This window comes from Oryzias latipes, chromosome 14 (genome assembly GCF_002234675.1).
Source record: "Oryzias latipes chromosome 14, ASM223467v1".
Lineage (NCBI taxonomy): Eukaryota > Metazoa > Chordata > Actinopteri > Beloniformes > Adrianichthyidae > Oryzias > Oryzias latipes.
Genome location: NC_019872.2, coordinates 3,930,785 through 3,943,477, shown reverse-complemented (window position 1 = coordinate 3,943,477; position 12,693 = coordinate 3,930,785). Strand labels below are relative to the sequence as shown.

Genomic DNA, 12,693 nt, shown 5'->3' with positions numbered 1-12,693 from the left:
ACTGAGGCTGGGTAACTTCCAGGTGTCTGTCGCAAAAAAACAAACGGGGGGGAGATGAAGAAGGCGTTGAAGTAGAGAAGAGCAGGATGCTGATGAGCTGGAAAGGCAGAAAAGGAAACTCGACAGAACATAAAACTGCGAGAGCTTGTAATGGTGTTTCCTAGACATTAATTAAGCACATCTATTCCTCTACAAACACAGTCTTAAAGCTGATTTACAGAGGTCCTCCTCTTCTGTCCTCACCCTTTTTGCAGGCTTCACCTCTGCTTCTGTCTCTTTGCTTCCATTGCATCTTTGTTATGCTTTATGAACTAATTCCCTTCGCATTTTGTCCTTGCGTTCTCCTTGTGTTCCCTTTTTTTCCAGTTTTTGGGTTTTGTAATATTTTTGCCTTATAGAAAAAAAGTGGTAGAATAGGGAGAGAGGAGTTGATTCCTTTAAGTCTTAGTCACAGCTGCCCTTACGGGTGGATACAGACTGTCTGCAGTAGAAAAATAGGCAAACCCGAACTGGGGTATGTAGGTGACCCGCACGAAGATCGTAGACCTCAGTGAGCCAAAATGTTCAGGGTGTGTTGATAGGTCGTAGTGAAGATCATTTCACTCCCCCAAAATCCCACCCACTGATCAAGGAGCCCGTTAGTGTTGTTTACGTAACTGTTAGAAATCAGGAAATTAGACAGTGTAGTTGTAGTTGTAGTACTTGAACAGTACAGACCAAAGGAATGGGAATGTCCAAACTTTTGGTCTGTACTGTATATCGTGAACATCCCATGCGCACAGCATTCTCGCAGTCATTCTCTGAAATATCCCAAACAGCAAGGAGTTTTATTTATTTTTGATTCTGGGAGGAGAATCTAGTTTTTAGCTAGTTTGAATCCTATCTGATAGACTCATTTGTTAATTTAAATTAATTTAGTTCCAAAACCAATAGACTGATTTGTGGTATACCACTAGATTTCCTTTCAGGTCCCACTCTTCTTTAACTTGTAAATGCTCCCACTTGGTAATGTAATTAGGAGTCATGGCATAGACGTCTGTGAAATTTCCCTCTGAGCTCCTTTTACATTTGAAACATATGGATTTCAGTGTCATGTCTTGGCTTGTGTAGCTTTTTTTAATGAGTCTTCACACACTTTTCACATTGCCCGTAGGGGGAATTGTAGTGACTTTGCCCTGTTAGTTTAGTAAATCAATTTTTAACTGGAAGAAACCTGCGTGCTTAGTAATCAGCAAAAAATAAACTCAGCAATTAATAACTTAAGGCATATGTGAGCAGAGCAGCTGGTGTATTCATTCCTCTCACATACATTATTTCACAATTACGCTGCCGTTGCCTTTCTGTTTTTGCCAGTTGGACTTGTATAGCGCACCCCTGAAGGCATCATCACAGACTCATTATGGAGCACCTGTGTGCAGGGTTGTCAGTCATCAAGTCCTGCTTCTAATTTGTCTTAAAGTATTGGTTAATGGCCAAATAGCTTCAAATTAATGGCTCTCCAAGGAGCCCCAGGAGTGCATAAAATGCAGTTCACTTCATTTAAAGACGGCACGCCGCCTTCAGAGCATCGCATTAGCGCTGCTTGGTAACTGTTGCCTCTCATATCGAGTCAGGTTGGGTGCTGAATTGATAAACATCACAATGTTGATATTGTCAGGTATTGAGCTGCAGCTGCTGCAGAGCGCTACTGCATGCATGGACGCACGGCAGCCTCCTTTCACAAAATACAGGACCTTTCTTTTTAAATTCTACATGTCTAAAGTCAAAAATTTCTGAAGCCAACCCACAAAACATAATTGGAAAAACGATTTAAACGCCCACTCCTATAAGAACAGTAGTTTTTGTTTTTATTATGTTCATGGGGCGGCCGTGATGCAGCGTTAGGGCGATCGACCCTTGATCGGAAGATTGCAGGTTTGATTCTGCCATGTGTCGAAGTGTCTTTGGGCAAGACACTGAACCCCACATCGCCTTTGGTGGCTATAGGTTAGCGCCAGTGTTCATCAGCTTGTGTGTGAATGTAAAGCGCTTTGGGCCTTCAAAGAAGGCAGAAAGCGCTATATAAGAATACGTCATTTACCATTTGTGGCATTTTTCTGATGATGGAGGACAAATATTAATAAAATGAAGCTCAAAACTGCATTTCTGCACTGGCAGTGTTGTTGCTGTGAGGGGCTGTAAGCTAGCAGGATAGCATGTAAACAGAGAGCTCTCATCAACTGCAAGGGGAAGTGGGGGCAGGCTTACTCAACGCCTATGTCCCACCCACCAATCAGAGGTGAATTTCTAATGAGCTCCTGCAGCTCTGCAGAAAGTATGTCCTAGAAAACAACAGGTGTTTGATCAGGGCTAAAAACGGCATAATCATAATTAAAAGAGCACTGGGAAATATTTGAAATTGGATCAAAAGATGATCGGATGAGTGGATGTTTAGGTTGTCCTAAATATTCTTAAAAGGGACTGATCAGTTTAATTTATGGTTTTGGCTTAAATGCATTTTTCTAAATTTCTAATCCAAACCTATTTATTGAGTAATAAAAGCGCTTTTGCATAACTATTGATTGAAAACTGAATAAGGTGGAACTGTCATTAGTAAAATGTAATTTCTATATGAAAAACTAATTACATGTAGTATTTTACCCCTAAATTAGATTTAAAAAATAAATTACAATATATGGGATGAATTTTTTTGATTTTCTGAGTATTAACAAATTTCATATATTTTTTTAAAGACAGCTTTATTTGAAAGTCAGTCCTCTGCCCAGTTTCTCCCTGAAAATTTCAGAAATGTATTGATTGGGCTGAAATCCAGTGTTAGATCTGTCAGGTCTGTTCTTTCTTACTCATTGTCATAATCTATACATCATAAATTCAGGCTCTTCTGGTTTGATCGACACCGACCCTCCATCTAAGCTTCTTGCATTTGAAGCTGTTCTTCTGGCTTCCATCAGTGTTTCAAAAATCCTTTTCATTTCTTTACTACCAACTTTTTCCTGCTTTGTATCTCCGGTTGAAGCTCTCCACCTCTGTTCTTTCTCTGTATTCTCCTCACCAGAGTTTCTGAGGTCAATGTGGGGGAAAAAGAAAGGATGAAGGGAGCAGAGATGGAAAGATAGTTTCAAAGAGGGAGTGGTTGGATTTGGGAGCTGGGCAAAGGATAAGAGCTAATAAAGCAAGGATGAAGAAGCTTAGAAAGTCATGATAACATGCAGTCATTCAGCTGATTTGGCACGCCAGTGTGGATTTATGTGTCTTGCTTGTTGTTGTTTTTCTGAGAGGGTCTGTGTGTGTTCTTGACTGATGCCCTTGACTTTCTGACTGATAATATCATTGCTTCAGGTCTCTGTGGGAGCAGACTGAGGCGTTCTGAGCGCGCTTGTACGATGTGTGAAAGATTGAAGTCGCCCGCCTCCCCTGAGTTCCCCAAACGCTGCATCACTTTCAAGCTCACCTTGCTTGTTTCCCTCTTCATCTGAATTCATATGCTTCCACATTTCTGCTGTACATCTGAGGTGCGAGTCTATCTTCACTTAAGTTCATGTCGACACTTTTCCTGGAACGCCTCGACTACACTCTCTGCTTCTCATTTGTCTTCATTTCACACGCTGGATTTCACAGCATCGGCCCCACCCACCTACAGAGATGTGTGGAAAATGTATATTATTATTAGGAGAGAGCATAAATCAAGAAGCTTTTCCATTAGATGATGAACATTTTCCTTTCTATTTAACATGTTTTTTGAGAGGACGTTGACATTTGAAGCTCATTTGTCACTTCTTTCAATCTGTTTTTTTAATTTCTTTATTTTTGATACAATCAGCAGCAAAGTGGTATAGTTCAAGAAAAACATTACCCAAAATCCATTTAATGCCTATAAAAAGCCAGATGTGTAGACTGCAGTGCATTGGAGATCAAGCTGAGCCACCCAGTCTGACAGTTTGGTTTTTGTCCTGAGTAAATTTAAGCCCAGAGATTCTTCAAAACCAACTTAAACAGAAGATTGGGATGCAGTGGATGGCAATTTAAGTCAAAACAAATGTTTAAACTTCATATAAATACAATGCCTTTAAATCTTTTGTTTAGCAAATTGTTTTGCATTTTGTGAAATCTTGTATTTTACAAAGAACAATGCCTTTTTTTATAGTATTAAGAGCAGTTAATTGTTTTAATCTAATAAAAGGGTTTCTCTGCTGCTTTTGCAGATGTTTTTAAAAACAAATAAAATTTGCTCTCAAAAAGTCATAGATGTGAAAGATCTCAGTTAACATCACCAAAATGACTGTTTTGCACCATTCTGACACTTCACTTTAGTTTTAAGCCCAATTAATTCCTAGAGATGATTGTTTCAGTGAATTTTCTAAAAATATTGTCGAAACAGTTGCTTGATTAAAAATCTTTGTCACTGGTATAACTCAGGAACACGTTTTTAGAACATCCAATGAAAGAATCTAATGTAAAAGGAAAAAAATGTTCAATTTTTTGCTCACATTTTTGCTTCAGAATACCAAGAGTGTACAAAGCAGTAATCAAAGCAAAAGGTGGTTACTTTGAAGATCCTACATTATGACATAATTTCAGTTGTTTCACACTTTTTTGTTGTGTAGATCATTCCTCGTGTTAATTCACAGTTTTGATGCCTTCAGTGTGAATCTACAATTTTCATAGTCATGAAAACAAAGAAAACTCTTTGAACGAGAAGGTGTGTCCAAACTTTTGGTCTGTACTGTATATTACTTTCGTTTTATTTATTTCGGAATCTAAAAGATGTTTTAGGTTTGGAAAAAAAAAAAAAATGCTCGATTCTCTGTTCCATCCGTCTATGTCACTCTAGACGCAGGCCAAGGCGCTCTTCTCGGTCACGTGAAGGGTTACAGGTAAAATAAAACCCAGGAACTAGCAAAATGAGTAAAAAACAAACGTCTTTGGAAAGTTTCTTTGCCAAGTGGAAAACGCCCAGCCAGAAGACAGAAGAGAAGCCTTCCACTTCCAAAACAAAGAAAGCTACATTTAACAGACAGTAATTCTTTTTTTGCAGCATGAGTGTGGGAAGGGGAGAGAATGATGACACCTATGCGATGTACAATGTCATGGGTGTCAAAATAAAAGCTCAAAGCTCGACTTGTCACGTCTCCTCCTTCATCGTAGTGTCATCATAAAGACCGGTCCATGAAAACCTTTTTCTGAGGCCGGTCCGTGGCTTTTAAAAGGTTGGGGACCCCTGTCTGAAGGGATTGGGACGATCGTATTTATCAGATCTCCTCAGACCTTCCAAACCCTCCAGAACTCTCAGATCCTCAGGTTCTGCTCACTTATCTATACCCACTACCGTAGTTCTCACCTGTGGAATAAATGACTTGAAGATCTGAGAGTTTCTGCATCTGTTAAGATTTTTAAATATAAATTAAAGACTCATCTTTCAACTTTAGTATTTATATAACTGATTTAATGAATTTATTTATTTGGCTTTTAAGTATTTTATGGATTTTATAGTCTATCATTTGTACATTTTGACTATACAGTCACTCCTCAGACTATGATCTACAGCGCTGGCTTCCATTTTATGTTTTTCTTTTTGATATTGTTCTTGTTTGTAGTCTATTGTGTTTTATGACTTTTTATTGTTTTAACCTGTGTTCATGTCAAACACCTTGTGTTCTACGAGCGTTGATTAAAGGGGATTTACAAATATTGTGACTGATTGATTGATTGATGGTGTTATATAAATGCGCATACTTTAAATTATTAGGCGCAATAAGGCATCATTTATAATTTCCCAGACTTTTATACTCTTTCTGTTGTATGTGACACTTTCAACAACTTTTTAACCAAAAATGAGTAGAAACTGCAAACCAGAATCTGCGTCTATACACATTGAACAAGTCCTCCTTTCCCTGGTCTCGGTGCAGGTGTTTCGTACAGACTTCATCACGGCCATGAAGCTGCCGGACTCTGCCCAGCTCGGCCCAGACGACTTCTACGTGCTTTCTGACCCCTGGAGGCAGGAGTGGGAGAAGGGGGTGCAGGTCCCAGCAAACCAGGAGGCCATACCAGAACCTGTGGTCAGGTAGGACTTTCAAACATTAGGGACTTTCATATGATAGACCCTCTTATGAAAAATGCCTATTAGCCCGATGGCTGCTCTGCTTTCTGTTTACACGCACAAATTCCTACAAGTAAAAACAGGCAGAGATTACAACCATTTACTAAGTCCTTTTTTATGTTATTTCCATGAGATTTCTTTTAAATGGAATTTACATTTCTGTTAGCACAGTTTTCCTTTGTGCTTTGGCAACTCTCATACTGAATCATTGACTCCAAAGGCCAAACCTTAAAAAAACTGCACCCTCTATTCATCCTGCAGGGTGAACATAAAAGTAATTATTTCCTTCACCGGTTCCAGACTTATAAAAAAAAAGCTCCTAGAGACTAAATTCACCCTTGTAAGCACACACATCAAGCAAAACGTCTGATATTTTCTTGATTTAATCTCCGTTTCAACAAGGTTCTTGAAAGCCTCTCCACAAATCCTTATGACACAGATAGCACAAGTGTTTTGTTTTGACAGTAAATGCTGCTCTTTCACTCGGAAAGATGGTTGGATAACGTTGACTCTGTGACTAAAGATGAATTTAAAGGTGAACTTTTTGCTTATTTTTCAGTTAAAATGTTAAAAGTTTTTTTCTTAAACAAGAAAGTGAATTCCAGTTGTAAAGTATTCAGTTAATAAATCTGTATTTTTTTTTTAATGTGAAGTAATTTCTGTATGTGATATTATTTTATGCAACAGGAAAGTAGTTTACTTGAGAGATTTTATTGAAAGACACAACAAAAGAGCAGGAGAAACCTTTTGTGACAAACGACAGACCCATAAACATTCGACACATGCAAACAATCTCACACATGTGAAGCTTCTGGGCAGATGTGCGGGCCTGTGCTTCAACCCACTACATTGTGTCCTCCTTGTACCATGAGAAGGTCTTCGGTGCTGTTGTGCGACTGCAGCTGCTTCGCACACTCATGAGGCTTTCTGCTACTCAAGGAGCAGATGCAAACGCTCACACCGCTTGGAAATGTGTTTGTTACACAGATGTGTCTTGAGGAAACGCATCCAGCCTGGGTTTGGGTTTTCATTCATCAAAAATAAATAGATTTTATGTGAATCTTATTGACTCAAGTCTAGCATAGGATATTTTGAAGCTCCTTCTTGTGAAATTAGATGTAAAAGTTGTATTTTTGTTGGATTTGGAGCAGCTGCTGAACATGCCAGTTGGAGTGCGTGTTACTCGATTTTGCGCTGAACTGCAGGCGTTTTCCTTGTCTTTCTTTTTTTAGATAAATTCAAACGCTAGAGTGAAGAGACCTGCCGTGTGCGTGTGAGTTTTACACACAGTCTATGGCCTTTGAGTCACAGAGGTTTATCTACAGTTGCTTTACCCCCACATTTGCTCAATAAATGTTTGAAGCAGGGAATAAAATGAAGATTAGAAAGTGATGAAAAAGCCCAGACAGGTTTTCATTTCAATTAGTTTATATAAAGAGCTGTGTGATAGGAACCAGCATTGCTGGAATTAATGAGACAAGAAATAAAAACATTGGAAATTATTATAAGATATTAGATTTCATATTTTTTTTTCAATTGAAGGGATTAAAAAATCAACATTGATGTTATCAATAGTTACTATTGTGAGTTTAAAAATTTATTTATTAAAATTTGAAATTAAGCTATAACAATATATATAACAATCTATATACATTCAGAAACAAATCATTTTTTATGCGATTATAGATAGTATCAATTCTTTTTCGCTGGATGATTTGTTAAGTTTTTGCTCACAATAAATACATTTTTAAGTCTTTCAATACAGAAAGTAGTCATTTAAAAAAATTAATTACAACAGATGAGTTATTCTCATCAAAAGAACTGAGCAGGAACAGCCCTTCTACTGCCCCTAGTGGAAGGATGATGCACTACAGGGCAGAAAACATGGACTGTTACAGACAATAGGTTCTTAAGAAAAATGTCGATCATGTTATTGCGATAGTGGTCTTAGAAATATGTTTTAAATATGATACAGACAGTTATAAAGGCTGTGGATGTATTTTATAATTTTGAAGGGTAAAAAGATTATTTGTGGAATCCCATTGTTTATGTCACATTCTAAAAGCTTTAGACAATTTCCTGTCGACTCTAGTGTTTAAAAATCAAATTTCACTTCAAAAATTAACATAATGTACAGCCCTGTTATAATAAGGTTTTTAAAGTTTGCTTTAGTTTTTAAATCAGTGTTTGGTTGTTTGTTCAGGGCTCCAGACTGGGACCATTTGGTCGCATTTTGCGACCAAAATTTTAGAGTGTGCGACTGAATTTTACATCCAGTCACAATTTACTGTGCTACCAGTAAATTTGCCTCCCCCACCCTCCATATTTTTATACATTAAACGTGGAAGGGGCACGTCAATGATCGATGAAATGAGCAATGAAATCATCAATGAGACGCGAGCGCACACGCACGCACGCAGACAGACACACACACTCGCGCGAATACTCATGAGATTGGAGCACACGCGAGCGCACACTCGCGTGTCATTGAGTGATGCCTGAGGCGGCCAATACGTGTGAGAAGAATAGGGAAAGTCACTGCAAGTGGCTATAATATGTGGAGGGGGAGGGGCCTAGAGATAATCGAGCGCGCGTAAACATCTGTGGGAAGGAAACGGAGACAAATATCATCACAACCTCATATGTGCGTCTGAGCTATGAGCAAGCGAACTATTGATTCGTTCTTCCGACCTGCGGCTAGTGTACCAGTGCCAGAGTGTACAGCAGGGGTCTCAAACTCCCGAAGCAAACCACGGTTCTCATGCGCGGCTGTTACGGCAGCACACCGCTCCCGCGGGAGATGGTCAGCTGAGGAGAATAAATGTCCCACACCTACATGCGTGACAGCTAACGGGGCTTTAACATTAAACACGTGTGAGCGACAACACGATTTAGTCTTAGACACAGTTAAAACACGTGAAGAAAATGCAACGATAGACGTGTTTAAGATGAACCAGCGCCCTGGGGGTGGGGGGTGGGGGGGTGAAGGCGAAGCTGCAGCAAGACTGAAGGAGAACAGGAAGTTGTGGTCCTTAACATTCAATTTAGTTTTAATATGCCTCTCCCACTAAGTATGACCTGTGATATTATATCCTTATTATTTTAATGTTTTGTAATGGATGTAGCCTTTTTTAATCAGTTGGTATTTTAAATTATTTTAATTGATCAGTGAACTACCAAAACCATCAGGACACATGTCCCATAATGCATTGTTTTGTAGTCTGTACGGCAGCTTTCAGTCAGTTCAGTACTAAATTTCCAGCTGTGTTCGCTCAGGTTGGGGTCTTGCTTCCGCGCCTTTCTCTTGATATTTTTGTTTTGATTGACAGGTGATGTTAGAGCAAAAACAAAAATATACATCTCACATCAGGTGATCTGTGCAGTGTTGCGTCCATCTGGGTGATCTCAAATTATTGTGCATCTTGGCTGCACCTATTAGGTGTTGCCAACATGTATTTCCATCCCCTAATGTTTACATACATTTAAGTATTGTTTGTAACTGTGAAATGACCGAAAGGTTACTACGGTAATCACTTTGTTACTAAAAACTTTTTTTATTCTAAATGTATGGTATTTTGTTTACTATTTGTACTGTCATGACAGCGATGCTTTTGTCAGTTTACCTTCTTGTTGCATCTTCAAAAGTGCAGATTAAAATGTGACACTGAATTTGAAACAGCACATTGTAATTTCTGCATCTATTATTAAAGTATTTGTCGTAATACAGGGGAAATTAGTAGATCTGGTTAGCATGTTGATTTACGGTATGCGCCCCTAAATTTTCTGGTTGTGCCCCTAAAATTTTCAGTTGGGGGCCACAGTGCTCCTAGTGAAAAAAGTTAGTCTGGAGCCCTGATTGTTTCTTTATTGGTTATTATTATTAGTGCCAACATTTTTGCAAATCGATAAAAGTTTGTGTTGTGTTTTTTGAATGGCTGATGGGATGAATCAATCCAACTCTAAATTGACCCAGTCGCTCATTTTCCAAGATGGAGCCATTGTGCTAAATTTCCACCCAACTTCACCAAACTAGTTAAAACGTCCATTGGTACTACGCATGACAGAGATAACCTTTCAGCAAATATGGTTTAATTGCAGAGAATTTTTACAGATTTTCCCTTCTGGAAAACCAAACTAACAGAATGAATGATTATAGTTTGATTAATAAAAAATCTATTTATATATGTCTTTGTGTGGTTTTTAAGGCTTAGAAAAAAGGCGGAACCACCTGTGACGAAAACCTAACTAATAGTTCAGTAGGAAGACGGTCTGAACCGATCTAGATCTGGATCTGGTGGTTTGGATTCTGTCCAACAAAAATCAGAGCAATTTTGTCAGCTTGTGTGTGTTTCACAGTCCCGGTAATTCCCCCTGCATTGTGATGCAGTTGACACCATTCCCATACAATCAGAGCTCTTTCATTAACTATAGCAATTACAGAGCAGTATGTAATACCAGGCCATTGTTTTCCTACAGGCCTTCATTACAACAGGCACCACCTGTGAATTCTCTCCTCTCCGCTTTAGTTGACAGAAGCATCAAGGTGGAGGTGTCTTTAGTCCTCCTATTTCTCAGAAGTGTGAAGAATTGCTTTTCTTTTCCTTTAAAAAAGAAATGACAAGAACAAGCGGCAGCATGTAGCATTAAATCAAACTGTATTTGTTCAGCACGGGCAGATAACATTAGTGCCGCTCCAGTTCAAATATATTTAGAAACCTGAATACTTAAACATTGTGGTTTAATAGGTGAAGATAAGTGGAGCATTTCAGTCTTATCAGTCAGGGTTTCTTTGAAAGCTCAAAGATCTGTAAGCATATAAAAAGAGGAATGTATCACAAAATGGTGAAGGGCTTATCAGTCTTATGTGATAGAATGATGAAGGGATTTGCAGTGAAGCTGAAGGGATGATAGATAGTGAGATAAAGGAGCAGTGGGGACTGCTAAGTGTCAAGGAGCTAATGGTCTGTCAGTCTGTAGTTGTTCCTTTTCCGATGTCATCTTGAAAAGTATTTGTTTTCTTTTTCTTTTTTTAGTTTTCTCCCTAATTTGCGCTGATATCTGAAAATGTTCTTATCTTTATGTCTTTTGGAGATAAACCAAAGATAAATCAGTAATATAGGGATAAAGCAACTTTATCTTCTTAATTTTTCAAAATAAATGATTTATCTCCAAAAAAACAAGTGGATGTTTAGTACTAGTATGAAGTATTTCTTGGTCTTATCCATTTAAGATGTTGTAGGATGTGTTAAAAATGAATGTCTTTAAAGACCGTGTCACACCGCCACCACTTACATTTCACACATTTTCCACGAATGAAATTTTGGTATTTTGTGATACATGATTGATAAACATATTCCTAAGTGTTTTCTTGCGTTCATCATTTGTCGATGAAGGTCTTGAGCTGTTCAGAAAGTTTGGTTGGTTGAGAATTACGCAGTATATGCGTATTGTACGTAGTTGATACGCAATTATTACCTAAATCTTACGCATTTGTGCAGGATTTGTGTGAGATGCATGCACAAGTTTGTGGCTTTCCATGCTATTCTCTGCATAACCACACATGTGTAACGGACTCTTCACACATGTACCACCGATGTATAACTTTTATATCGCATATAAATATAACGTTGAACGTTAATTATTACGCAATTGACGCACGATTTACTAATGAATTGCATATAAACAGTGCAATAATCACGCACGGGTCGTGTTCTACGTTGATTTATGGGTTCTTTTCATGGTTTATTCATACGTCTGTGTTTTTAAGGTGGTTGATTCGTGATACGTCTGTGAATATTTCATGCAAAGACCAGAACTTTTTCTAATTTCTTCCATGCATATTCACATATGACCAATTTTCTTCCGTGCAATAGGAGTAAAATACACTTTAGTTTCCAGTGTCATCTTTGTTTTGTTGTTTCTTTGATTGGGGTGCTATTTATGATTTTGACTCTTTTTAATTGGGTTAATGTACTGTGAGGTTGACTTTGCCTGGTCAAAATTGTCCTATTTTGTCAAAAGAATGGGGAAAAAAACAGTATTTGTATCAAACAAACTATGAAATACACCTTTAGGAAAAGCACAAAGGGGGAGAAATGACTTCCAGTTGAAGCCAGCTCTGACAAAACCATTAGACATCTGTCCAACTTAGTGAAATCAGTCAGAGGAACAAAAACGTAATTTAAAAAAAAAAATTATATTTGGCTTGGGGCTGAAACCCACTCATGGCGATGTAGAACGCTTTAGGTCTTGATTAGACTAATTGAAAACGAACTCAGAGGATAAAAATAAATTGCAACCTATACCTCCTTAAAATTATATCAAATTCAAACCGCATCAATTTAGAACTTTTTTAAAAACTAATTTGGTAAAAGTCAATATTTCTGAAGAAACTTCTAATGGAAACACCGCAGATGGTAGGGTTGACATGGCTTGTAATTGAACTGCTGTTATGTTTGGAAGACTTTGCTATTTTCGTTGTTAAAAAAAAACTTCACATCTGCACAATCAGTGGAGTCGTGTCAGAAGAATTGGATTGTGCTTTCAGAAAATGTAAGAAGGGAGAAGCAAAAGAAAATGGGTTTTAAGTGAAG

General features: G+C 38.1%; 1 protein-coding gene across 2 annotated transcripts in view; it reads left to right on the top strand.

Moving 5' to 3' along the window:
• jade2 (jade family PHD finger 2) overlaps nucleotides 1–12,693 on the top strand; it is a 214,962-nt gene that overhangs the window by 69,134 nt on the left and 133,135 nt on the right. For both annotated transcript variants that reach the window (XM_023962510.1, XM_023962509.1), the window contains exon 4: nucleotides 5,907–6,064. In XM_023962510.1, the coding sequence (XP_023818278.1) occupies nucleotides 5,907–6,064 (158 nt within the window). The remainder of the gene's footprint in view (nucleotides 1–5,906; nucleotides 6,065–12,693) is intronic.